The sequence below is a fragment of the Jaculus jaculus genome, chromosome 12 (assembly GCF_020740685.1).
Source record: "Jaculus jaculus isolate mJacJac1 chromosome 12, mJacJac1.mat.Y.cur, whole genome shotgun sequence".
NCBI lineage: Eukaryota > Metazoa > Chordata > Mammalia > Rodentia > Dipodidae > Jaculus > Jaculus jaculus.
The window spans coordinates 60,912,281-60,939,870 of NC_059113.1; the positions used below are offsets into that span (position 1 = coordinate 60,912,281).

The 27,590-nt window shown below is 43.8% G+C and overlaps 1 protein-coding gene across 3 annotated transcripts in view; it reads right to left on the minus strand.

Annotated features, from left to right (window-relative positions):
- Positions 1-425: 425 nt before the first annotated feature.
- Positions 426-27,590, minus strand: part of Qprt (quinolinate phosphoribosyltransferase) — a 55,574-nt gene continuing 28,409 nt past the window's right edge. For all 3 annotated transcript variants that reach the window (XM_045131403.1, XM_012951829.2, XM_045131404.1), the window contains 3 exons: positions 3,210-3,745; positions 2,808-2,936; positions 426-1,938 (listed from right to left, as the gene is read on the minus strand). In XM_045131403.1, the coding sequence (XP_044987338.1) occupies positions 1,720-1,938; positions 2,808-2,936; positions 3,210-3,656 (795 nt within the window). In that variant the 5' untranslated portion in view covers positions 3,657-3,745 and the 3' untranslated portion in view covers positions 426-1,719. The remainder of the gene's footprint in view (positions 1,939-2,807; positions 2,937-3,209; positions 3,746-27,590) is intronic.

Consider the following 27,590-nt stretch of genomic DNA (forward strand, 5'->3'; position numbering starts at 1 on the left):
TTCTGGGGCCTAGAGTGGTGGCACAAGCCTTTAATCCCACACTATGGAAAGCAGAGGGAGGAGGCTTGCTGTAAATTCAAGGCCAGCCTGGAGCTATAGTGATTTCCAAGTCAGCCTGGGCTAAAGTGAGACCCTGCCTTGAAAAACACAAAAAAGAAAAGAAAAAGTAGGGCTGGGGAGGCAGGTAGCTCAGTGGTTAAGTTGGTGCATGAGGTCTGTAGCAGACAGCCTCAGGTTGCTGAGATGAACTTCCAGACCAGGCACAGTTATGGAGGAAGGGGTATTTATTGAAGCTTACAGATCCAGGGGAAGTTCCATAATGGCAGAAGAAACTGGCCCACTTTCACAGGTCCAAGCAGAGAAAGAAAAGTCACAAACTACCACCAAAAAGCAAACAAGCACACTACAAGAATTCCAGGCTGAAATCTGGCATTTTGTATATCTTTATACTGGAATCTTAAATCCACCACCACCACACCGTAGGGCTAGACCCTGGGATCCACCCACCTAGGAATTCTTGTGCCACCACGCCAGCTTACATACCTTCATATCCAAGATGCCATGGATGGTAAAACATGTATTGTTCAAAAAGAGGACTGTCCATCAAGTTATAACCAATGTTTCCTCCCTGCTTATGGTTTCTAATTTACATGTGTTGAAAGAGCTGGTATTTAGTTTGTTTGTTTGTTTGTTTGTTTAGAGACAGAAAGAAAGAGGCAGATAGAAGGGGAATGCCAGGGCTTCTAGCCACTGCAAACGAACTCCAAATGCTTGTGACACCTTGTGCATCTGGCTTTGTGTGGGTCCTGGGAAATCGAACCTGGGTCCTTAGGCCTTGCAGGCAAGTACCTTAGCTACTAAGCCATCTCTTTAGCCCCTGAAAGAGCAGTTTTAAGCTAGGTGCAATGATGTGCCCTTAGTAGTCAAGGCAGATCACTGGATCCAGAAGTACAAGGCCAGGGCAGACTACATGAGGAGATCCTATCTAGGTCAGGTGAGGCCTCCAGGGGAAGGGAGGGAGGAAGGAAAAGAAAGTGCTGGGGCCGTGGCTCCATGTTAGCATATATGTTAACCACACCCAAGGCCTGGATTCCATCCCTAGAATTGCAGAAAGAAAAGAGAAAGAGATGTATGGGGTTAGTCTTGTTCTTTTTGTTTTTTTCTAGGTAGGATCTCACTGTAGCCCAGGCTGACCTGGAATTTACTGTGTAGTCTCAGGCTGGCCTCCGACTCACAGTGATCCTCCTACCTCTGCCTCCCGAGTGCTGTGATTAAAGGTGTGCGCCACCACGCCCGGCTGTTTTGAGTTATTCTAACACAGTTTTCTCTTGTTACGTATCTCCAAGCTGCACAGATGGGCCATGATGGCTGCTGTCTGCTGTGAACTTGCTTGAAAGCCTATCTGTTAAAGGGGCTCTCTTCCTAGAAGGCAGTGTTTGAAACTGTACACCTTAAAATAGATGAATTATGGAAATTTCTAACATTTACTGACCACTGACTATGTGGTAGTCATCGTGAAAAAGCCTCTTAAATTGAGCATTTGTTAAGCCCATTTTACAAATGAGGAACTAAGATTGGCAAAATTAAAGTCAACTCTGGCAGATCACACAAACAGGAGGTAGAAAAGCTGGTAACACAAGGTGTGTCTTCTTGACCATTGAACCTAAACATAAGTGACTTGAGGGTCTCAGCAAGCCACTATGGTGACATGCTTTTACTTTAGGATGGGTGGGCATGGGGCACTGGAGTGGCCCCTTCAGCAAACAGCTTGAGGGAGAAATCCAGGGCTGGGGCAGCTTGGGTCAGCATCCCCAGGGAGATGACATCAATGTGGGTCCCACAGAACTGGGGGAGGTTGCCCAGCGTGACACCCCCACTGGCTTCCACAACCACGCTCGGGAACCTGGCCTTCAGTGCTGCAGCTGTGGGGTGCAGTTCCTGCAAGACACAAGCCAAGGGGAGGTGACAGCCTTCTGTGGCTCCTCTCCAGAGGTTAAAATATGCATATGTGCATGCATATAAATATATATGTATTTGTGGTTTTTTTTTTCAAGGTAGGGTCTCACTATAGCCCAGGCTGACCTGGAATTCACTCTAGTCCCAGGGTGACCTCAAACTCACAGTGATCCTCCTACCTCTGCTTCTCCAGTGCTGGGATTAAAGGCATATGCCACCACACCCAGCCCCCTAAAACATTTCTTTAAAAAAACTGTAATTGTTTTACGAGAGCAAGAGAGAGAATTGGCACACCAGGGCCTCCAGCAACCAAACTCCAGATGCGTGCACCACCACCTGCGACCATGCGTGCTCCTGTCACCTTGTGTCTGGCTTACATGGGATCTGGAGAGTCAAACATGGGTGCTTAGGCTTCACAGGCAAGCCCCTTAACTGCTAAGCCATCTATCCAGCCCTTTTTATAATTTTTTAAAATATTTATTTATTTCAGAGAGAGTAAGGAGAGAATGAGCACACTAGGGCATGCTGCCACTGCAAATGAACACCAGATGCATGTGCCACCTTGTGCATCTGGCTTTGTTGGGTACTGGGGAATCGAACCTGAGCCATCCGTCTTTGCAAGTGGTACTGGGGAATCGAACCTGAGCCATCCGTCTTTGCAAGTGAATGCTGCTGAGCCACCTCTCCTACCCCGTGAAATATTTTTTTCTTTTTGTGACGAGGGAGGGTGAGAGCAAAAGAGCACCAGGGCCTCTTGCCACTGCAAATGAACTCTGACAGACTGCAAGCAAGCACTTAACCATTGAGCCATCCTCCCAACCCCGCTCCCCAGAAGTCAGATCCCAGCTCACCTCAGGTTTGAAGTTGTCCAGCAGTACCAGGTCTGCCCCAGTCTCTGCCGCCCGCAAGGCCTCCTGCAGGCTGCTGCATTCCACCTCCACCTTCAGAGTGAAGTCGGCTTGCCGGGCCCTCTGCACTGCCTGTCGGGCCAGGAGGGCGAGGGCGAGGGTGAGGGCGAGGGCGAAGGTGAGGGCGAGGGCGAGGGTGAGGGCGAGGTGAGGACGGGTGGCCCAGCCCCTGGCCCTGGAGCCACAGCAAGCAGCCAGTACAGCAAGGAAGCAAGGCTCCTGCGGCGGGAAGTGCTGCCTGCCTGCAGCCCCTGTGGCTGGGCTGGGGACAGTGGCTGGTGGGCTGTGATCGGGAAGGACTGCGCTCAGGGTTGGGTCTGCACCTGCGAGAACAGCCAGACGCACCTTTTCCACGCTGCCAGCCGCCACCACGTGGTTGTCCTTCACCATCACCAGCCCTCCCAAGTCGTAGCGGTGGGATGCGGCGCCTCCCACCAGCAGCCCATACTTCTCCACCAGGCGGAAGCCCGGCGTGGTCTTCCGCGTGCCGGCCACCTGCCCGGTCCAGCCGGTGCCCCTGGCGACCTCCACAGCCGTGGCAGCCGCCGTGGCGATCCCACTGCAGCGGGCCAACATGTTCAGGGCCACCCGCTCGCCCAGCAGCAGGTTCTGGGCTGGTCCCCGGACCTCGGCCACCATGACCACAGGTGCCAGCTTTGATCCCTCCGGGAGAAGCCAGGACACCTGACAGCTGAGCTGAGCAAAGATGGCATCGAAGAAAGGCCGCCCTGCCAGGACCCCGGGGGACTTGGCCCACAGCGCAGCCTGCGAAGGGGTGGCCCCGGTCACCATGGCTGCCAAGTTGAGGCCCGGGCAGTCCTCTCGGAGCCAGCTGTCTGCCAGGTTTGCCAGCGTGGTGGGGGGCAGCAGGAGCGGCAGGCCTGGAAGAGAAAAGACGTCTGCTGCGGGCGCCCTTCCTCCCTTGTAGCTAGGGGGACAGTCAAAACTTTTTGTTTGTTTGTTTGTTTTTCGAGGTAGGGTCTCACTCTAGCGCAGGCTGACCTGGATGGAGTCTCAGGGTGGCCTCAAATTTACAGGGATCCTCTAACTCAGCCTCCTGAGTGCTGGGATTAAAGGCTTGGACCACCATGCCCTGCAGTCAAAACATTTTAACAAGCCTAGCAGTGGTGCCTGCCTTTAATCCCAGCACTCAGGAGGTTTAGACAGAGAAGGATCCCCGTGAGTTCAAGGCCAGCCTAGAGCTACATAGAGAGTCATCCCTGGGCTAGAGTGAGACTATATACCTCATGGGGGGGGGGGGACATTTTAACAACATGTTGGATTGGGAACTATCCAGTCCCAGGAGCTAGCCAATCCCAGGAGCAAGGCTGGGGCTGAGCATGGGGTCTGTGCACCAACAAGGTTGCCAGGTGGAGCAAATAAAAAAGGCTCTGGGGAGCTGAAGAGATGGTTTATGGGTTAAGGTGCTTCCCTGCAAAGCCTAAGGACCCAGGTTCGATTCCCCAGTACACACATAAAGCCAGATGTACAAGGTGGTGCATGCGTCTGGAGTTCACTATCAGTGGCTGGAGGCCCTAGTGCACCCATTCGTCCCCCCCCTCCCCCTTTCCCTCTTTCCCAAATAAATAAATAAAATATTTTTTTAATGGCTCTGGGGCTTGAGAAACAGCTCAGAGGTTAAAGGCGCTTGCTTACAAAGCCTGACAGCCCTGGTTCCATTCCAAAGTTTGTTTTTTCTCCCTTGTTTGTACAAACTGACAATGGGGAGACTGAGCGAGGAAACAGGCTACAGGCAGATCTTGGGGGGTTTATGCTGTCCTGCTGTGGCTGGTGGTTAGTCAGAAAAAGTTAGACACTAGGGAAGATCCCAGGTGGACACTAGAGGCTGAATCCAGCTCAAATGGGATCTCTCTGGAGTTCCAGCTGCCTCTGTGGCTGTTGCTTTGTCCTCTCTGCACCTCCCTCTTCAGGTGGTGGGTGTCACAGCCCACCCTGGGATTATCCCTGATGGCTCTACTTTGTAGCTTCCCTGTCTTGCAGAGCCAAGGGCAGGCTGAAGGCCTGAGGAATCTGAGGGTCCTGGCCCAGGATGATGATGGATGCGTCCCAAGTTGTGGCAGACCGATGGGGACTTGTTTAATCAATGTGTTAGAACTGTTACACGTTTGCTTTATCTCTCCAAAGCAAGCCACAGGGTCAGCACGGCCGTGACATCCTAGCAGATGACTCAGTGCTGGGAGTCCTGGAGCTCTTCACAGGTTCCTAAGCCTCTCTTCTACAGAGCCGTAACTGACCCTGAGAATACAACACATTGCTAATTTGGCTGCCTACATGATCTTAAACACCCAGTCAGAGAATATAACCACAACATATTACACTATAAACAAAGATTCTGACTAATAGGCTCCCCTGTCTGATGCTGGTTTGTGGTACTAAGCTCTAACATTAACTCATGCCTTTGGCCTCTGCCTGGCCCCGATTAGTCAGCCACTGTTTGCCTTTAAATAAAAACTCAGAATTTGTCATCACTGGTTATGATTACCTGATGATTATTGATTTATATTGGTCCACTCTCCTTGTTGTCCCTTATTACAATAGAAATGTTTACTCTGTGCCTTTATGTGTTGAAAATATGTAACCTTTGGAAAAAGAGGACCCCTTCTACACTGCTGGGGGGAATGCAATCTGGTCCAGCCATTGTGGAAGTCAGTGTGGAGGTTCCTAAAACAGCTAAAGATTGATCTACTATATGACCCAGCTATAGCACTCCTAGGCATATACCCAAAGGAATCATCTCACTTCCTTAGAAGTACGTGCTCAGCCATGTTTATTGCTGCTCAATTTATAATAGCTGGGAAATGGAACCAGCCTAGATGTCCCTCAACTGATGAGTGGATAATGAAGATGTGGCACATTTATACAATGGAGTTCTACTCAGCGGTAAAGAAAAATGAAGTTATGAAATTTGCAGAAAAATGGATGGACCTGGAAAGGATTATACTAAGTGAGGTAACCCAGGCCCAGAAAGCCAAGCACCACATGTTCTCTCTCATATGTGGATCCTAGCTACAGATGATTGGGCTTATGCGTGAGAAGGAAAATACTTAGTAGCACAGGCCAGTAAGTTAAAAAGGAGATATAAAGGGAAGAGAAATGAAGGGAGGAGGGTACTTAATAGGTTGATATTGTATATATGTAAGTACAATGATTGTGATGGGGAGGAAATATGATGGAGTATGGAATTTCAAAGGGGAAAGTGTTGGGGGTAGGGAGGGAATTACCATGGGATTTTTTTTATAATCATGTAAAATGCTAATAAAAATTTTAAAAATAAAAAAATAGTAATAAACTTTAAAAAAACATGTAACCTGTTTTGATTTTACAGGACTTATAGTTATCACACAGTCCTAAGTCTCAGAGGAGACTTGAGACTTTAAAACAATCTTAAAGTTGGCAAACAACTGGAGAGATGGCTTAATGGTTAAGATACTTGCCTACAAAGCCTAAGGACCCAGGTTTGATTCCCCAGTACCTACATAAGCCAGATGCACAAGGTAGCGCATGCATCTGGAGTTCAGTTACTGTAGCTGAAGGCCCCAGCACACCTCTTCTTTCTCCCTCCTTTTTTTTTTTTTCAAGGTAGGGTCTCACTCTAGCCCAGGTTGACCTGGAATTTACTATGTAGTCTTAGGGAGGCCTTGAAACTTACAGCGATCCTACCTCTGCCTCCCAAGTGCTAGGATTAAAGGCATGTGCCACCACGCTTGGCTTTTTTCTCTCTCTTATCTGCCTCTTTCTCTCTCTGTAATAAATAAATACATTTTTTAAAAAACCATGAGAAAGTTCTTAAAGATTATGGGGACCTTTAAAGTTAGACTGAATACAGTTTACGTTATGATCATGAGTCTATGGAGGCCAAAGGCAAAATGTAATGATTTAAATGTATGGCCTCATATAATCAGGCTTAAATCTTAAGTCACCATTGTATATATGTAAGTAGAAGAACAGCTTACTGGGGGTGGAAAGGCCTAAGTGAGGTCAGAGGAAGAGACTGAGGGTCAGGGGAGGGCTAATCAAAATCTAGAGGATATAAATAAGTCATATGGAAACCTACTTTTTTGGAAGCCATAGATTGTTGCTAGAAAATTTCAGTGCCAGGGATGGGATACCTTCCAGTGAGCTCTTGGTCAGGGAGGTCCCTGATGCCCCCAAAACATTACAGGCCATTGTCAAGGCTCTTGATTTCCCATCAGGAACAGATGGTAAGACCCTATTACTAAAGAATCCACATGCTTGGAATGCAAGGTCACTGAGAAATCTTGCTGGAGCTGAGCTGAAAACCTCCTCCATGTAGATGAGCTGACAGAAAGCTGGAAAAAACTATGCTGCAGGAAGCTACATGGGAGAGAGAGAAGTCATCAGTGGAGATAAACAACAGTGGACACTGCAAGTTTAAGTTTGGTCAGACAGGCCAAATGAAATGAGCCAACAGGTGCAATAGTGGCATGTCTGTTATGGAGTAAACCAACCACTCTCTAATTGGAACTGGAGGCTTGGTCCAAGGGAGGGAATACATGTCTCTAGTACTGAAAACCTATGACAGGTAACTCATGAACCCTAGGGGTGTAACACTTGCTGGTGTCTGACTAAATGCATACATTATGCTCACCAAACTGCTCAGGTAAGCACTTCTCTTAATGTTCATACCCATATATTAATGCTACTCTGATTTTGGTTAAAAAAGATTCTCTTTTCAGATGGCAGTGACCTCTGGGATGACTTAAAAGGCACTATAGTGCTGAGAAGAAGTGACAGAGGAGTCATCAGCACTGAAACATCTCTATCACGCCTTCCAAGGCTCAGGGTCCATTGCAGAAGAGGTAGCAGAAAGAATGTAAGAGTCAAAAGAAGGGTAGGATTACTTACAATGCACTTCCAGGCACAAAATTGCCTGGACATCCATGACCTTGCAGTGCCTGGCACTACCTTTACAAGACTATCAAAATTGGAGGAAAAGATGATGACATCAAAATAAAAGAGGGACTAAAGCCGGGCATGGTGGTGCATGCCTTTAATCTCAACACTTGGGAAGCAGAGGTAAGAGGAGCACCATGAGTTCGAGGCCACCCTGAGACTACAGAGTGAATTTCAGGTCAGCCTGAGCTAGAGTGAGACCCTACTTCGAAAAACCAAAATATAAAAATAAAAAAGAGACTAATTGAGACAGGGATATGATAGAGTGTGGAGTTGTGAAGAGGAAAGTGTGGAGGGGGGAATTATCATGGTTTATTGTCTATATTTATGGAAGTTGTCAGTAAAAAATTGAAATAAAATATATTGAAATAAAATAAAGATTAAAAAAAAAAGTCTTAAGTCACCAATGGATAAAGCCTTACCAAAGTCACTGGGGACAGATCTTAGAGTCTGGCCCTAAGGTGTGTTTAGGACAAATCTGGAGTCCAGCACTAATGTGGAAAAACAATTTGGAGTTCTGGCTAGTTGCACTTGCTGATGTTGGTGGTGCTGGTTGCTTGATACTATCTCTTTGCTTAGAACTATAGAGGTGACCCTGAATCTTCTGCCATTGATGGCTTAACAGTTAAGGTACTTGCCTGCAAAGCCTAAGGACCCAGGTTCAATTCCCCAGTACCCACCTAAAGCCAGATGCATGTATCTGGAGTTTGTTTGAGTAGCTAGAGGACTTCACACACCCATTCTCTCTCTCTCTCTCTGCAAATAAATATATATATATTTTTTAATTTGTAACACAGGAGGATCCACATACCCCTAGAGAATTGAACCCATACCCACAAGCCAAGAAATATCATGTAGATTTGTCACACTAGAGTCAAGAGGACAGCATCCTCAGCTGATTGTGATGGCTGACAGGTCACCAGGGACCCATAGAGTCCCTCAAGGTCAAGCTCCAGAGGACACCTGCTCCTACTGAGAAGTCTACAGCCCTGCTCCAGTCACAATCCTGGATGCTGACGGCATCCCTGGTCCATGGATGACAGAAGCCTGAGGAATTTGACGTGAGATGCCTAGGAAAATGGTCATGATGTCCACCAGTCCCACTGGAACTAAAAAAGATATCTGTAACCATGTTCCTCATGAGTTTGCTGTGTCTGGTTGGAGAAACTATCTGCTGCTTCCTTTCCACTGGTCTCTGGTGCTTGCGTGGTGAGGGAGGGGAGGGGAGGCTGTGGATGGTGGTTCTAGTTCTCTCGCTGGTCCACGTGATCCTCTACCTCATGATCTGCTCCTCCATTATTTGCTGCAGTTCTCCACATTTCTTGAGTTTGGGAAGAGCTCCAGTGTGAGTGGAAAATCCCCTCACCTGGCTTTTCTTGCGGCTCAAGCTGAGCCTGGCAGCTGTGGCCCTGTGAACCTGGCGCCGCCGCTGCTGGAGGCTCTGGATCTCTCCTACTTCTCTGCTGCCATCTTAATTTCTTATATGCCTCACTTTTTAGTAGATGAGTTTTTTTTGTTTGTTTGTTTGTTTTTTTTTTTTTGGCTTTTTCTCCCCTAGGCTGCTTTGGTGAGGTTCCTACACTGCCATCTTAAGTAAAGTCCACTATCTGCTTCTTAAAACAGCTTGTGCCCTATTGAACTCTATAGTTCAGACATTGTCAGGCACCTGGTAAGGGTCCTTCCTGGCTTCTTCCATTTGCAACCTCCCACGACCCATGCTCTTCATGGTCCTTCTGTTTGGTCCTTATATTCTCAGTCAGTAAAAGTCCAAGTACTTCTCTAGGAATATCAAAGGGTTAAAATCTATGATGATACCAGAATACGTGATGTCTCTTGGTAGTGTTTACAGAAGACACCAAAAGGGGGAAATGTGAGCTGGAGAGATGGTTTAGTGGTTAAAGAGCTCTTGCCTGAGAAGCCTAATGACCTAGGTTCAATTCTCTAGTACCCACGTGAGCCAGACGCACAAAGTAGCACATACATCTGGAGTTTATTCACAATGGCTAGAGGCCCTGGTGTGCCCATTCTCTCTCACTCTCTCTCAAAAAATAAAATAAAATTAGGGCTGGAGAGATGGTTTAGCTTTAAGTGCTTGCCTATGAAGCCTAAGGAACCCGGTTCGAGGCTCAATTCCCCAGGACCCAAGTAAGCCAGATGCACAAGGGAGTGTACACATCTGGAGTTCGTTTGCAGTGGCTGGAGGCCCTGGTGTGCCCATTCTCTCTCTCTCTCTCCCTCTTTCTCTCTCTATTTGTCACTCTCAAATAAATAAAAATAAACAAAAAATTAAAAATGTAAAAAATAATAATAATGGGTGGAGAGATAGCTCAGTAGTTAGGCACTTAGCCTGCAAAGTCTAAGGACCTGGATTCTATTCCCCAGTACCCACATAAGGCCAGATGCATAAAATGATGCATGCATCTGAAGGTCATTTCTTGCAGTAGTTAGATGCTTGTTGCACCCATTCTTTCTCTCTCTCTCTCTCTCTCTCTCTCTCTCTCTCTCTCTCACACACACACACACACACATACACACAAATAAATAAATAACTTGCAAGCAAGGCATGTGCTTCTTCCTGTTGTGACTATATTCCTATTTTTAACTTTTCTTTTGTTTTTCAAGGTAGAGTTTTGCTCTAGCCAAGGTTGACCAGGAATTCACTATGTAGTCTCAGGATGGCCTCAGACTCATGGTGATCTTCCTACCTCTTCCTCCCAAGTGCTGCAATTAAAGGCGTGTACCATCATGCCCGATGTCTTTTGATTTTTTTAAAAAATATTTTGTTTATTTGAGAGACACAGAGAGAGAAAGAAAAATATGGATGTTCCAGAGCCTCTAGCCACTGCAAATGAACTACAGATGCATGCACTACCTTGTTCATCTGGCCTTATGTGGGTTCTGGGGAATCAAACCTGGGTTCTTAGGCTTCACAGACAAGTGCTTTAGCCAGTAAGCCATTTCTCCAGCTCTGTCTTTTGTTTTGTTTTTCAAGGTAGGGTCTTGCTCTAGCCCAGGCTGACATGGAATTCACTATGTAGTCTCAGGGTGACCTTGAACTCATGGCGATCCTCCTACCTCTGCCTCCCAAGAGCTGGGATTAAAGGCATGCAACACCACACCCAGCTTTGTCTTGATTTTTTGAAGCAGCGTCTCACTCTACTCCCAGATCACCTGGAATTCATTCTGTAACCCAAGCTGCCCTCGAACTCACAGTGATCCTCCTACCTCAGAAACCCATGTGCTGGGATTAATGTCTCACCATACAGGGATTTTTTTTCAATATTTTGTTATTGTGTTTGCATTTGTTTGCTGCCTTGACACATAGCCCAGGCTGGCCTGGAACTCCGCATGGGTCTACCTCCTAACCACTGATATTACAGAAGTGTACCACCATGCCCAGTTTATATTTCAATATTTTAGCCATACAAAAACAACTTGTATGCACCTGAAAGTCACCTTGCCTAGAAGGAATAGTTACTATGCCCTGGGTAGAGGGTGGGCTTTCATCTCTGCATCCTAGCCTTCACTGAAACTCAAGTATTTTCTTATTTGTGGTGCACTTTATGCGTCTGGCTTTATGGGGAAGCTGAGGAATCAAACGTGGACTGTCACTGGAGTTTGTTTCCAGTGGTTGGAAGCCCTGGTGCACCCATTCTCTCTATCTGCCTCTATGTGAATGGAGAACTCCAGATGTCTGAGCATTTCAATCAAAATAATTATAGAAACCAGGACCTTGAGCTTACTAGAAAAGTGCTCTGCTCACAACAAGTATTTTGGAGCTGGAATTTCAGATTTTTATGGGGCAAAGTACTGCAGGAGAGGGACCAGTGCCGCTTAGGGACCTTGGAGCCTTGCACGACTTTCTGGCAACTGCAAGCGGAACCGAGACGCAATGCAGCACCGCCACCTGTCAGCCAGAGGAAGAAATGGAGCCTTATGGGCATCCTTAGTCCACATACTTGCTTTCCTGGTCTCTTCCCTCCCTCCGAACCAAATCCCTCTCAATAATACACTCTCTCGTTCCCTCCCTCCATTTCTCTCTCTCTCTCTCTGTCTCTCTCTCTCTCTTCTTCCCTCCTTCTCTCCCCTTTAAAAAAATATTTTTAGATGGGTGTGGTGGCACATGTCTTTAATCCCAGCACTCTTGAGGCAGGATTGCTGTGAGTCCAAGGCCACCCTGAGACTACATGGTGAATTCCAGGTCAGCCTGAGATAAAGCAAGACTCTACCTCAAAATACCAAATACATATATGTTAGAGAGAGACAATGAGCATTCCAGAGCCTCTTGGCATTACATACAAAATCCAGACACTTTATGTGTCTGGCTTTATGGGGAAGCTGAGGAATCAAACATGGACTGTCACTGGAGTTTTTTCCAGTGGTTGGAAGCCCTGGTGCACCCATTCTCTCTATCTGCCTCTATGTGGATGGAGAACTCCAGATGTTTGCATGTCTGAGCATTTCAATCAAAATAATTATATGACCCAGAGACAATAAAGAAAACAGCATATCTTCCCATGACCTAATACTATAGAATCACATTCTCAGTCATGGTTGGTATGGATCTATAGAGACTTCTAGAAACCTGGTACTGTATTTTCTTTAATGCAATTCTTTTAAGGAAATATGTATGAGTGCCTATTTTTAGCAGTGACTGGAATAAAAAAATTAAAAAATAATTAAAAATAAACTGATAACAAAATAGCCCATTGGAAAGTTTTTTAAAAAAATGGACTGTCAGACTTTGCAAGCAAGTATCTTTAACCACTGAGCCATCTCTCCATCCCCTCTGTCCCTTTAAAAAAAAACAACACAAAAATCACCAGGCGTGAGCACACCTTTAATCCCAGCACTTGGGAGGCAGAGATAGGAGTTCAAGGCCACCCTGAGACTACATAATTAATTCCAGGTCAGCCTGGACCAGAGTGAGACCCTACCTCAAAAACAAAGACAATGAAAAAAAAAAATTTTTTTTGAGGCAAGCCCAACAGACTGGGCTTTTTGTTTGTTTGTTTGTTTTTCAAGGTAGGGTCTCACTCTAGCTCAGGTTGACCTGGAATTCACTATGTAGTCTCAGGGTGGCCTTGAACTCATGGTGATCCTCCTACCTCTGCCTCCCGAGTGCTGGGATTAAAGACATGCACCACCAAGCCTGCCTGGCTCTTTTTTTTTTTTTTTTTTCTTTTTGGTTTTTCTAGGTAAGGTCTCACTCTAGTCCAGGCTGACCTGGAATTCACTATGGAGTCTCAGGGTGGCCTTGAACTCACAGCAATCCTCCTACCTCTGCCTCCCGAGTGCTGGGATTAAAGGCATGCGCCACCACGCCCGGCTTTTTTTTTTTTTTTTTTAATGTGGCAGAGTGAGAGCAAGAGAAAGAATTGACACTCCAGGGCCTCCAGCCACTGCAACCAAACTGCAGACACATGCACTACCTTGTGCACATGTGCACGCCACTGTAGGACTGGAGAATCCCATGTGTCCCAAGTACATGAGTCCTCAGGCTTCGCAGGCAAGCACCTTAACCACTAAGCCATCTCTCCAGCAGCATCACATCCTGTAGTAAAGTTGTCCTGACACTCACTATGTAACCCAGACAACCCTCCTGCCTCAGTCTTCCAAGTGCTGGGATGGCAGCTGTTGGCGCACCCAGCTTCCTGTACTCTTTTTCACCGGGGCCTCAGACTGTTGGACTTTTTCGTGTTATAGTCTCAGAGCTGGGTGTGGTGGTGCACTCTTTAGTACCAGCACTGGGGAGGCACAGATTGGAGGACTGCCCTGAGTTGGAGGCCAGCCTGGAACTACATAGTGAATTCCAGGTCAGCTTGGGCAAGAGTGAGACCCTACTTTGAAAAACAGCAACAACAATAACAACAAAAACCGTATTAGAGCTGGGTGTGGTGGTGCACACACCTTTAATCCTAGCACTTGGGAGGCAGAGATAGGTGGATTGCCATGAGTTTGAGGCCACCCTGACACTCATAATGAATTCCAGGTCAGCCTGGGCTACAGCTAGACCCTACCTCAAAAAAAAAAAAAATGTTAGACTCTATACTGTACAGTTTTGGTAGACTGTTATTGGGCTGGTGTAACCAGAATCACCCCTCTCCCCATCACTGGCCTCTACCCTTCTCCTCAGCTGTGAAGTCACACTTGCCCACACTGCATTCAGAGTTCTGTTCTGAGGTCCCCTTCTTCTTACAGTGACAGATCAGGATACATTTGCCTTACCACTCTGCCTACAGTCCCCTTCTAGTTTCTTTGATACCTCCTTAAAACACACACGCACACATACATACACACACTTTCACATTCTTCATCCAGCTCTCTTGAGTTCATATCACTTTTCATTCATTTTTTTGGCAGTCCTTACTACCTGCTTATGGTCTTTGCTTAGGCATCATTTTCTCAGTGGTGGTCCTTATAGAGACTTATTTTAGGTGATATACTTTCTCAGTAACCTATTTTCCCATTACAAACTTGCACACTATTCTCTAAGACATACTGTGTTTGTTGAGTTTTCTGCTGTATTCCAAATGTCCGGCCAAAATTCTGTTCTGAAGTCATGAAGCAGGGAGCTTACATCAGTAATCTCAGCATTCAGGAGGCTGAGATAGAAGGATTGCAGAAAGTTTGAGGCCAGCCTGGGATACAGTGTGAGACTTTCTTTAAAAACAAAACAAACAGGGCTGGAGAAATGGCTTAGTGGTTAAGGTGCTTGCCTGCAAAGCCAAAGTACCCAAGTTCAATTCCCCAGTACCCACCTAAAGCTAAATGTACAAGGTGGTCCATGCATTTGGATTAACATACATAGGACCTATGTATATATATGTGTGTGTATTCTGCTGTTCTTTCTTCCTTTCTTTCTTTCTCTTTCTTTCTTTCTTTCTTTCTTTCTTTCTTTCTTTCTTTCTTTCTTTCTGTCTGTCTGTCTGTCTCTCTCTCTCTCTCTCTCTCTCTCTCTCTCTCTCATTCATAAATAGATATTTTTAAAATCAAAAAACAGAATCCAGGGCTGGAAAGAGAGATGGCTTAAGCGGTTAAGGCACTTGCCTGAGAAGCCTAAGGAACCATGTTCTACTCTTCAGATCCCACACAAGCCAGATGCAAAAAGGTGAGGCAAGAGCAAGGTTGCACATGCCCATTAGGTGGTGCAAGCATCTGGAGTTTGATTGTAATGCTTGAGGCCCTGGCATGACAATTTTCTCCCCCCACCCACACCCCATCTCTCAAAAATAAAGAAAAAAAAAAACCAGAATCTAAATGCCCAATATAATGAGCTATGCAAAAGTGCTGCTTTTCTAGGTCAAAAATGGTCAAATATTGACAATTCATGAGGGTTAGTTGAATAGTAAATGATCAATGATGCAATGAGGCCACATGGTTGAGTGACTCAGAGTCCAGACCCTGGGGCCACCCCGGCTGGGTTCCAATACTGGCTCTGCTTCTTTTAACTGTGAGGCTTCTCGTTGGTAACAGGGATAATAATACTGACTCCATAGGCTTGTTATGAAAACCAACATTTGCTGAGCTCTGAGGGAAAGCATGTGGCACACAATAGGTATGTTTACTAAAGAAACGGTGGGGACATTTCCCAAATGTGGGGGCACCGAGATTACTAAGTGCTCCTGACAAAATACCAGTCATGTTTGCCAGGCAAAGGTGGATAGGGAAAACATTTGAGGCTGAAAAGGCAGAGAGGGCAGAGCATAGGCCTTCAGGAGAGACAGGCGATGAGGCTAGAGAACCAACTATTTATTTAGCTCAAGAATCTGGACACAGAAAGTTAAATGCCACATGTTCTCTCTCATATGTGGATCCTACTTCCAGTGTTTAGATTTGTATGAGGTGGAGTAAAAGTGACTAGCAGAGAGGCCAGAAAGCTAGAAAGGGACTATGAGGGAGGAAGGAGAAGGTACCTCTTAACTGGAGGGCGTAGTAGATATGCAAGTAGAGGACAGAAAACTGGGGCGGGAGGTGGCATGTTCTAAGTGGGGTCAGGGAGCATACGGAGAAAAGGAAGGGATGGGAGAAGGGTTGATCAAAATCTAAATGTTAGCTGGGCGTGGTGGGACACACATTTAATCCCAGCACTCAGGAGGCCTAAGTAGGAGGATCGCCATGATTTCAAGGCGACCCTGAGACTACATAGTGAATTCCAGGTCAGTGTGGGCTAGAGTGAGACCCTACCTCAAAAAACCAAACAAATAAACAAACAAAAGAAATCTAAGATGTTATGGATAAGCCATTAGGAAACCTCTTCTTTGCTAGCTAATAATATGTTGGTTTTTTTTTTTGGTTTTTTTTTTTTTTTTTTGGTTTTTTGAGGTAGGGTCTCACTCTGGCTCAAGCTGACCTGGAATTCACTATGTAGTCTCAGGGTTGCCTCGAACTCACGGCAATCCTCCTACCTCTGCCTCCCGAGTGCTGGGATTAAAGGCGTGTGTCACCACGCCTGGCTAACATGTATGGTTTTAAAAAAGAGTTTTAAGCCAGGCATGGTGGCACTCACCGTTTATCCCAGCACTCAGGAAGCAAAGGTAGGAGGATCACCATGAGTTCGAGGCCACTCTGACACTACATAGTGAATTCCAGGTCAGCCTGGACAAGAGTGAGACCTTACCTTGAAAAACCAAAAAGCAAATAAATAAGTAAAAATAAAAATAAAGTTTTAGGGCTAGAGAGATGGCTTAGCGGTTAAGGCCATTGCCTGTAAAGCTGAAGGACCCAAGTTCAGTTCCCCAGTACCCACATAAAGCCAGATTCATAAGGTGCACAAGGTGGTCCATGCATTTGGATTTTGTTTGCAATGGCTAACATACATAGGACCTATGAATGTATATGTATATAGGTTCAACTCCCCAGAACCCACGTCAGCCAGACATACATGGTGGCACATGCATCTGGAGCTCATTTGCAGTGGCTAGAGGCCCTGGCATGCCCATTCTCTCTGTCTCTCAAATAAATAAATGATTTTTTTAAAAATAGAGTTTAGTGGGGTGACTCAAAAGTCACCATAACGCTGAAGAAGTGAGAGAAACTAGAAGTCTTACCTATAGCAATAAGGCAAGAGACACACATAAAAGGGATACATATTGGAAAGGAAGAGATCAAGTTATCATTATTTGCAGATGACATGATTTTATACATAAAGGACCCTAACCACTCTACCAGGAAACTGTCAGAGCTGATAAACACCTATAGCCATGTAGCAGGAAACAAAAGAAACACACAGCAATCAGTAGCCTTCCTATATGCTAACAACAAATACACAGAGGATGAAATCAGGGAATCACTCCCATTAACAATTGCATCAAAAATAAATAAATAAACAAAATACCTTGGAATAAACCTAACCAAGGAAGTGAAGGATCTCTACAATGAAAACTTTAAAACACTCAAGTGAGAAATTGCAGAAGACAGTAGGAAATAGAAAGACATACCTTGTTCTTGGATCAGAAGAATCAAGATTGTGAAAATGGCAATTTTGCCAAAGCCATCTACACATTTAATGCACTCCCCATCAAAATTCCATTGGCATTCTTCACGGAAATAGAAAAAACAATCAAAAAATTCGTTTGGGAGCACAAAAAACTTCAACTATCTAAAACAATTTTGAGCAACAAAAATAAGGCTGGTGCACCAGGCGTGGTGGCACATCCCTTTATTCCCAGCACTTTGGAGGCAGAAGCAGGAGGATCCCTGTGAGTTCAAGGCCACCCTGGGACATATAGTGAATTCAGGTCAGCCTGGACTAGAGTGAAGCCCTACCTTGAAAAAACAAAAAAATAAATAAATAACAAAATAAGGCTGGTGGTATCACCATACCTGATTTTAACCTATACTACAGAGCCATAGTAACAAAAACAGTATGGTACTGGCACAAAAACAGACATGTAGATCAATGGAACAGAATAGGGGACCCAGATGTAAGTCTAGGTAGCTATAGCCACCTGATCTTCAAAAAAAAAAAAAAAATGAGGCTGGAGAGATGGCTTAGTGGTTAAGCGCTTGCCTGTGAAGCCTAAGGACCCCGGTTCGAGGCTCGGTTCCCCAGGTCCCACGTTGGCAAGATGCACAAGGGGGCACACGCATCTGGAGTTCATTTGCAGTGGCTGGAAGCCCTGGCGCGCCCATTCTCTCTCTCTCCCTCTATCTGTCTTTCTCTCTATGTCTGTCGCTCTCAAATAAATAAATAAAAATGGAGAAAAGACAGCAAATAGTGCTGGGAAAACTGGATACGTACCTGTAGAAGGATGAAAATAGATTCTTATCTCTCTCCATGCACAAGGATTAAGTACAAATGGATCAAAAACCTTAATAACAGACCTGAAACTCTGAAACTGCTAGAGGAAAAAGTAGGGGAAGCCCTTCAACATACTGATCTTGGCAAAGATTTTCTGAATATAACCCCAGTTGCTCAGGCAATAAAACCACAGATTAACCACTAGGACCTCATGAAATTACAAAGACAAAGGACACTGCATAAAGCAAAGAGGCAACCTACAGAATGGGAAAAAAATCTTCACCAGCTATTCCTCTGATAGAGGATTAATATCTAGGATATACAAAGAACTCAAAAATTAAATAATAAGAAATCAAACGAGCCAATTAGAAAAAGGGGTATGGAATTAAATAGAGAGTCCTCAAAAGAAGAAATACAGATGGCATATAAGCATCTAAATGTTCTACATCCCTAGTCATCAGGAAAATGCAGATTAAAACTATGTTGAGATTCCATCTCACTCCTGTCAGATTGGCTACCATCATGAAAACAAATGACCATAAATGCTGGTGAGAAAAAGAGGCACCCTTCTACACTGTCGGTGGGAATGCAATCTGGTCCAGCCATTGTGGAAATCAGTGTGGAGGTTCCTAAGACAGCTAAAAATAGATTTACCATATGACCCAGCTATAGCACTCCTAGGCATATATCCTAAGGACTCAACTCACTACCTTAGAGATTCTTCCTCAACCATGTTTAGTGCCGTTCAATTCACAATAGCTGGGTAATGGAACCAGCCTAGATGTCCCTCATCTGATGAGTGGATAATGAAGACGTGGCACATTTATACAATGGAGTTCTACTCAGAGGTAAAGAAAAATGAAGTTATGAAATTTGCAGGAAAATGGATGGATTTGGAAAGGATTATACTAAGTGAGGTAACCCAGGCCCAGAAAGCCAAACATTCCATGCTCTCTCTCATATGTGGGTCCTAGCTACAAATGGCTGGAATTCTGTGTGAGTAGGAAGAAAACTCAGTAGCAGAGGCCAGTGAGCTAGAAAGATATAAAGGGAATGGGGGGGGTACTTAATAGAGTGGTATTGCATATATGTAAGTAGAAGAACAGATTAATGGGGCATGAAAAGGCCTAAGTGAGGTCAAGGAAAGAGATTGAGTAAGGGAAAGGTGGAGGGAGGGCTAATTAAAATCTAAGAGGATATAAAGTCATATGGAAACCTACTTTTTTGGACAATGGAACACTCAGGAACCATAGATTATTACTAGAAAATTTTCAGTGCCATGGATGGGATATCTTCCAGTGAGTTCTTGACCAGGGAAGTCCCTGATGCCCCCCAAACATTACAGGCCATTGCCGAGGCTCTTGGTTTCCCAAGGATGGTAAGACCCTATTGCTGAAGATAGCACATACTTGGGCTTCAAGGTCACTGAGAAACCCTGCTGGAACTGAGCTGATAATGTCCTCCATGTAGACCAACTGACAGAAAGCTGGAAAAAAGCTATGCTACACACAGTTCATTGGGACAGAGAGAAATCACCAGTGAAGATACTCAATAGTGGACACTGCTAACCTTATATTTGGCCAGTCAGGTCAAATGAACCAACTGGTACAATAGGCATGTCTGTTATTGGGGAAACCAACCGCCCTCTAATTTGACTGGAGGCGGTCCATAAAAGGGAATACATCCCTGATACTGAAAACTTACAACAGGGGTAGTCATGAGCCCTAGGGGTGTAATGTCTGCTTCTGTCTGACTAAATGTATATACTATGCTCACCAAACTGCCCAGTAAGCACTTTTCTTAATGTTTATATCCATATATTAATGCTACTCTCACTTTTGGTTAGAGAACCTTCTCTTTTCAGATGGCAGTGACCTTAAGATGTCTCAGAAGGCATCATGGTGCTGAGAAGAAGTGACAGAGGAGTGCTCAGCACTAAAATATCTCTATCACACCTTCCATGGCTCAGGGCCATTGAGGAAGAGGTGGTGGAAATAATATAAGAGCCAAAGGAAGGGTAGGACTTCTTACAACATGCGCCTCCAGACACAAAATGGCCTGGATATCCATGACCTCACAGTGCCTGACACTACCTACACAAGACCATCATAAGAGGAGGAAAAGATGATGACATCAAAATAAAAGAGATTGAGAGGGGGAGAGGATATGGTGGAGAGTGGAATTTCAAAGGGGGGAAGGAGGATTACGATGGGATATTGTTTACAATCATGGAAGTTGTCAATAAAAAAAAAAAAGTGACAGCAGACAGGCTGGAGAGATTGCTTAGTGGCTAAGGCACTTGCCTACAAACTCAAAGGACCCAGGTTCTACTTCCCAGGACCCACGAAAGCCAGATGCACAAGGTGGTGCATGCATCTGGAGTTTGTTTGTGGTAGCTGAAGACCCTGATGCACCCATTCTCTTTCTCTCTCTCTCTCTCCCTCTCTGTCTCTCTCTTAAATAAATAAATAAAAGACAAAAAGAAAGAAGTGACAGCAGAGTGTTCAGCACTGAGACACTGAGACATCTCTATTGCACCCTCCAAGGCTCAGGGTCCATTGCAGAAGAGGTGGCAGAAAGAACTTAAGATTCCATGAATTCTCATTTCATGAGGGGCTAAAACCTAGCTGGTTTGCATTACTGTCTCTTTTTTGTTGTTGTTTTGTTCTTGTTTTTCGAGGTAGGGTCTCACTCTAGTCCAGGCTGACCTGGAATTCACTATGTAGTCTCAGGGTGGCCTCGAACTCATGGCTATCCTCCTCCTTCTGCCTTTTAAGTCATGGGATTAAAGGTGTGCACTCCCACACACGGCTGCATTACTGTCTTTTTAAAAGTATTTTTATTTATTTATGTATAAGCAGAGAGAAAGAATGGTCACACCAGGACCTGTTGCCACTGCAAACATTCTCCAGATTCATGCAACACTTTGTGCATCTGGCTTTATATAGGTACTGGGGAATCAAACCCAGGCCATTAGGCTTTGCAAGCAAGTGCCCTTAACCACTTCAGCAATCTCTCCAGCCCTCTGTAGCTGCCTTTAAACTTCTGTAAAGAGATGTTCTAAGGTTGGAGAGATGACTCAGCAGTTGAGGTGCTTGCTTGTGAAGCCTTAGGACCTAGGTTTGATTACCCAGTACTCATGTAAACCAGATGCACAAGGTGGTGTATTCATCTGGAATTCATTCATAGTAGCGCTAGAGACCCTGGAGTGCCCTTCCTTTCTCTCTCTTTGTCTCTCTCTGTCTCTCTCATAAATAAATAAATAAAATGTTTTCGTTTTCCAGGCATGGTGGCACATACGTTTAGTCCCAGCACTTGAGAGGCAGAGGTAGAAGGATCACCACAGGTTGGAGGCCACCCTGGGACTGCATAGTGAATTCCAGGGCAGCCTGGGCTAGAGTAAGATCCTACCTCAAAAAGCCAAAAAATAAAATAAAATAAAAAGAGATGACTAATGTATACTCAGAGGAATCCAGGGACACCTGGAGGAGAATAGCAGCCACCAGAGCTATGGAGAAGTTGAAAGTGAGGCAAATGGCTCTAGGGCTCAGGCCAGCAATGTCTGATTCAGGAAATGGGGCTGAGGCTGTCAGTGTGAGGCAGAAAGCAGTGACAGGATAGCAATGTCTGTTCCAACTAGGGAACTCAGCATGAGTGTTCTGTTTTTATGGGATGGACCTATGGTGTCTGATCCAAGTTGGGAATTAGAAAATATAGTGAGTACTCAAGGTCTCTACTGTACTTCTTTTCTCTCCTTTCTTCTTTCTTTTAGATACACAAGTAAGCACAAGGAATATAGTGCAGTCTCGCTATAAATTAGAAAGTAAAATTTTGACTTGAAACTATAATGCAGAAAAGGAATGTCCATCTCTAAGAGCATTATCCCCTCTGCTATTGAGCACTTACAATGGGAAAAAAAAAAAAATCTACTGAAGAGCCCAAACCAAAGTAATGCCATGACAGGCTTTAAAGATATTAATAGACCTAAGTTTCTGTTGCCCTGTAGGGCCCAAATTACTGACACAGCACTCTGCAGTTACTGGGAAAAGCAACCACAAAATTTCCCAGTACCCAAAATAAACCCTGTAACAGACCAATCAAAAAGAGCCAAGTAGATGTTATACATTCCTGTGGCTCTTATGGCTATAAATAAGTTTGCTTGCTGTACCTCAGCTACTATGTAACCAATCAACTTGTAACATGTATACTCTTGCTAAATGTCAACCAATCATGTAACTGCCATGTTGGAAATGTCCCTTTTCTTTGTTTGAACCCAATAAAAGCTTCTCCTGGACACCATTGGAGCTCTTGGATGGAACCACTGCATTGGTAAGGTCTGGAGCTAAGGTCTGGAGTCCAAGCTTAAGCCCAAAATAAAGCTCTTTGCTGTTGCACATGTGTCCAACTCTCTTGGTGGTCTTTGGAGACTCCATGATCTGATCTGGGCATAACATTTAGGGGCTCATGTAGGGTCCCCAAGACCCCTGAGACCCCCCCCGACATGTTGAGCTGAACTGCCAGCTGCTAAGTGTCTATGTGTTTCTTTCAGTCCATATAGAAATGAGCTCACCCTATAATTCTGATTTTGCCCCTGTGGTCTGGCAGACGCACCACTGGCGACCACTCTGCCTAGGCAGTGGGTCCTGGGTGCCCCAGGCCCACCTGAAGGGGATTCAATCCTCTTAATAGATTTGCAGAGACAAAGCGGGTCACTCCTGCTGCACAGCAAGAGGCCATCGCCTCACTTTCCGTTTTGCCTCCAGCAGCCAGGAGGATTTGTTCTTTTTCTGTGTGTGTGTTCATTGTGCTTGTTAGTTGTGCTGTCTTTGTTACTGTGACTAAAGAGATGAGACGGATACAGGTGGCACTGCTTTCTCTTCTAGAGGACCATTTTAAGGAAATCAAAGACTGCTCTCATAGCCTGAGAATAGAAATTAAAAAGAAAAAGTTAAACGTCTTTTGCAGGAGCGAATGGCTGACCTTCAACATTGGGCGACCGACTGAAGGCAATTTCGGCCTACCGGCCATTTGCCAGATGTTCTAGGTCAACTTCAACTTACATACAGGATTATTGAAAACAACAGAATTCCCTCTGAAGAGGTAATTTATAATTTGTCAGGTATTAAAAAGGTTGTAATGTCCTGTTACTTAAAAGGAGGAGACAAGTGACCTGACTTCTAGGCCAGCCTGCCTCAAGAGAGCAACATTTTCCTTAGTTACTCTTAATAAAATCATTTCCAAGTGTCTTATTGGTATTAATGACATAAACGTCTTTAGACTACTTGCTTGTTTGTGAGTAATAGGGCTAATCGTTTTGGTGTCATTTTTCTTAATAGCCTTATAAGAAAGATGGTTAATAATGGGGTGAGGTAAATTGATTGAAGGAATTGGGAAAGAATTTTTCAATGTTGGGACTTAGAATGTTCATTTAAAATGTTTTTTAAGTGATACTTAGGTCAGAATGTTAAAGTATAAAGATATAATGTTAAAGTATAAAGAATAAGGATGTGTATATATAGGAAAGAATTTTCAGGATAAACCTAAACACCATGACTAAAGTTAGAGATTTTTCAACTGTTTACAAACACTTAAGGAACAAAAAGAACTAATTTTCAGGCTAAAATATGTTGGGATAGCTTGTGTAAGCTTTATCAAATTTAAGTAATGGGTAAAACATAAAATTGTTTATGTTAATAAAAATTTCTATAGTACATAAAATCAATAGCTATCAAGTTTAAGCCAAAATCATTGATTGTCAAATGGTGTCTTTTCTTTCAAAAAAAGATTTATAAAGGGTTATATTAGAATTTAACTAGCTGTTTTGGCTCATAAAAGACCAGATTCTGCTCTATTGTATGTAAGTAACTGTCTTATTTTTGGCATCTTAAATCCAGTGCTTATAACAAAATTAACTCTTTTTTTTTAACTGCTGGTCTTATTTTATTTTATTTTATTTTTTTAATTATTTATTTATTTTAATTTTTATTAACATTTTCCATGATTATAAAATATATCCCATGGTAATTCCCTCCCTCCCCCACCACACTTTCCCATTTGAAATTCCATTCTCCATCATATTACCTCCCCATCACAATCATTGTAATTACATATATACAATATCAACCTATTAAGTATCCTCCTCCCTTCCTTTCTCTTCCCTTTATGTCTCCTTTTTACCTTACTGGCCTCTGCTACTAAGTATTTTCATTCTCACACAGAAGCCCAATCATCTGTAGCTAGGATCCACATATGAGAGAGAACATGTGGCGCTTGGCTTTCTGGGCCTGGGTTACCTCACTTAGTATAATCCTTTCCAGGTCCATCCATTTTTCTGCAAATTTCATAACTTCATTTTTCTTTACCGCTGAGTAGAACTCCATTGTATAAATGTGCCACATCCAAAATTAACTCTTAAGACATATTACCTACTTTAGGGTACAGCCTCATGCTCAAACAATGGTCCACATCTGACAAAAATAATTTCAACAGAGGCCAGTAAGTTAAAAAGGAGACATAAAGGGAAGAGAAAGGAAGGGAGGAGGGTACTTAATAGGTTGGTATTGTATATATGTAAGTACAATGATTGAGATGGAGAGGTGATATGATGGAGAATGGAATTTGAAAGGGGAAAGTGTGGTGGGGGAGGGAGGGAATTACCATGGGATATTTTTTTATAATCATGGAAAATGCTAATAAAAATTTAAATAATAATAATAATAATAATAATAATTTCAAGCTCTGTGGTTGTTTCCAGTGTTCTCTGGGTAATTGGTACCCACACAGGTATCTGAACTAATCAAGGATGTTTTCAAACATAAGTGCTAAGTCTTTATACCGTTTTATTTGCCCTTTTCTAATAATTTATAGGTTAAATTAATTAATATTGTTTTCAAGACTGATAACAGATTCTGCCTGTAATTGTAAATGTTGTATATTTAAAGTATGAGATATGCCTATTTTCTATGCCTCAGATATATGGCTTATGCTGCCACAGTACAACAAAAATTTAAAAGATTGGACAAAATGATTTTAGAAGCCCTTGTGCCATTCTTTAACTAAATCTATTTCGGTAATCAAATGTGCTGTATATGTACATACATCCAGATTGGTGTAACTTCCTTTCTAAGTGTATTAATCACCTATGTAGAAGCCAAAGCCAATTGGAATCATCGGAGCAAAAGGTTCCCAGATCATGAGGCCACTGGAGATGATGGGACATTTCTACATTGCCCCCCTGGTAAGTCACCTGTCTTCCTGAGCAGGGAGGATATGGAGACCCAAACAAAATTGGTGTACAGTCTGAAACAGGAGAGTCACAATTGAGGAGCAATCAGTCCTCCTGACTTCCCAAAAAAGGGAAAACTACTTGGCCAGCATGGTCCTGACTCATCCTAACAGACAAAAAACAAAAGACAAACAAACAACAACAACAAAAAAAACAAAAAAACAGTAATCTATAGGGCTACTCCTGGGTCCATAAAGTCTCTTTGGAGAGCCATTAGTGAACTCCAAAATTAATCCTTAATTAAATTTTGGCTATCTGCATGGTCTTAAACACTCAGAAAGAAATATATAACCAAAGATAAAAATACATTAATATATAAATGGCCTATTAAGTAATACAAGAGCATTCTAAGAGGGTAAACAAACATTAAGACATCTTTTCCCCATAGTTCTACTTGTATAATAATAATAATAAAAACTATAGCTGTCAAAAGGGTTATTTTCAAATCTAAAATATATAAATAAGTTCTGAGGCCAAAAATATATTTGTACAGCCTTTAACGGCACCCAATAGCTCTCTATTATCAAGGTTAAATGTTATGTATATGTTTCTGATAACTCTGTTAACATTTCATCTGTTTTACAAGCCATGTCGAATACTACTGTGCCATTTAATGAACACTTCTGGAAGAAAATCTCAGCCAGCTCATGCTGAGATGGTACTGAAACAATACAAGCCTGTCTACCTGAATTCCCTCAACCTCAAAAAGGACCAGTTTGCTGTGTGCTCACTTCTCATTAACTCCTTACTTTTATTCTTTCTCCCCAATGTTCTCTTCCAAGACTATCTTCCTACACTCTGGAGTCCATTAGAATCATTCCCCACTCTGGGAGAGACTCTCTAACTGCAACAAGCCCCCATTCATGTCCCATTCAGCAGGAAGTGATAAATGATCTGATGTCTTCATTCCAGTTCCCTAAAAGCAGTTGGAGTGTCTTCTCATGAGAGGGAAAAATAAAATTAGGGTGAAGGTAAAAAGGACAGAAAAAAAATTTCTTATCTTTTTCCCTGTCCCAAATAACTGTTTTCCATGTGTGCTGAGTCCCTGGCTCTGCGAAGGACAGGCCTCGCCCTCTTTGATGCGGGTCAAGTTATGTCTCTCTGCCTGTCCAGCTCTAAGCCAACCAGAGCCGAATGTCCACTCAATATTTCCATAATCAGGACCAGTTGTGTCAAGAATAACCACCCCATACATAAATATTTCCTCTACCACTTATTGTTTCCCAGTCTTGATTGCTTCACAGGTATATCTCTACAAAAAATCTACAAACTCCATTTGTACCAACTGAGGGAGATCGTCATCCCTCTGCTGGTGGGCCTTGGCGTGATGCTGTCCCTGGGTGCCTGTGGTGACCAGCAGCCTCAAATCTCTCCAGGGACAATAAACTTTCTCACAGCCCGTGTGCACAAAGCAATGTGGCCACACTTGCAGGCCATCTATGAGATGGACCACCACTGACACCCCACAACTACAGACTGGGGGACTGGGTCTTTGTGCTGTGAGACCCTCAAGCCTCATTGGAAAAGGCTAAGGCTAGACAACAGAATCAAAATTGGTATGAATCTATGTTTGAACTTCTTGGTTAACAACCTTGCTTTCAGCCCTGGCTGGACCACTCGTTTTACTATTATTATCATTAACCCTTGGACCCTGCATAATCAACAAATTAATCTCCTTTATCAGGGAACAAATCAACACAGTGCAACTCATGGGGCTTAGGACGCAATACCATCCCTTGCAACCTCTCCCCTAATAAGGACCCAATATTGGTCCACTGGGGAATAAAGATCCCCAAACCAAAATAATGCCATGAAAGATATTAATAGGCCTAAGTTCCTGTTGCCCTGCAGGGTCCAAATTACTGACACAGCACTTTGCAGTTACTAGGAAAAACAACCACAAACTGCTCAGTACCCAAAATAACCCCTGTAACAGGCCAATCAAAAAGGACCAAGTAAATCTTATACATTCCTGTGGCTCTTGTGACTATAGATAAGTTTGCTTAATGTACCTTAGCTACTATGTAACCAATCAGCTTGTAACATGTATACTCTTGCTAAATGTCAACCAATCATGTAACTGCCATGTTGGAAATTCCCCTTTGCTTTGTTTGAACCCAATAAAAGCTTCTCCTGTATGCCATTTGGAGCTCTTGGATGGACCCACTGCGTTGGTAGTCTGGAACCCGAGCTTAAGTCTGAAATAAAGCTCTTTGCTGTTGCAAGCATGTCCAACACTCTTGGAGGTCTTTGGGGACTCTGT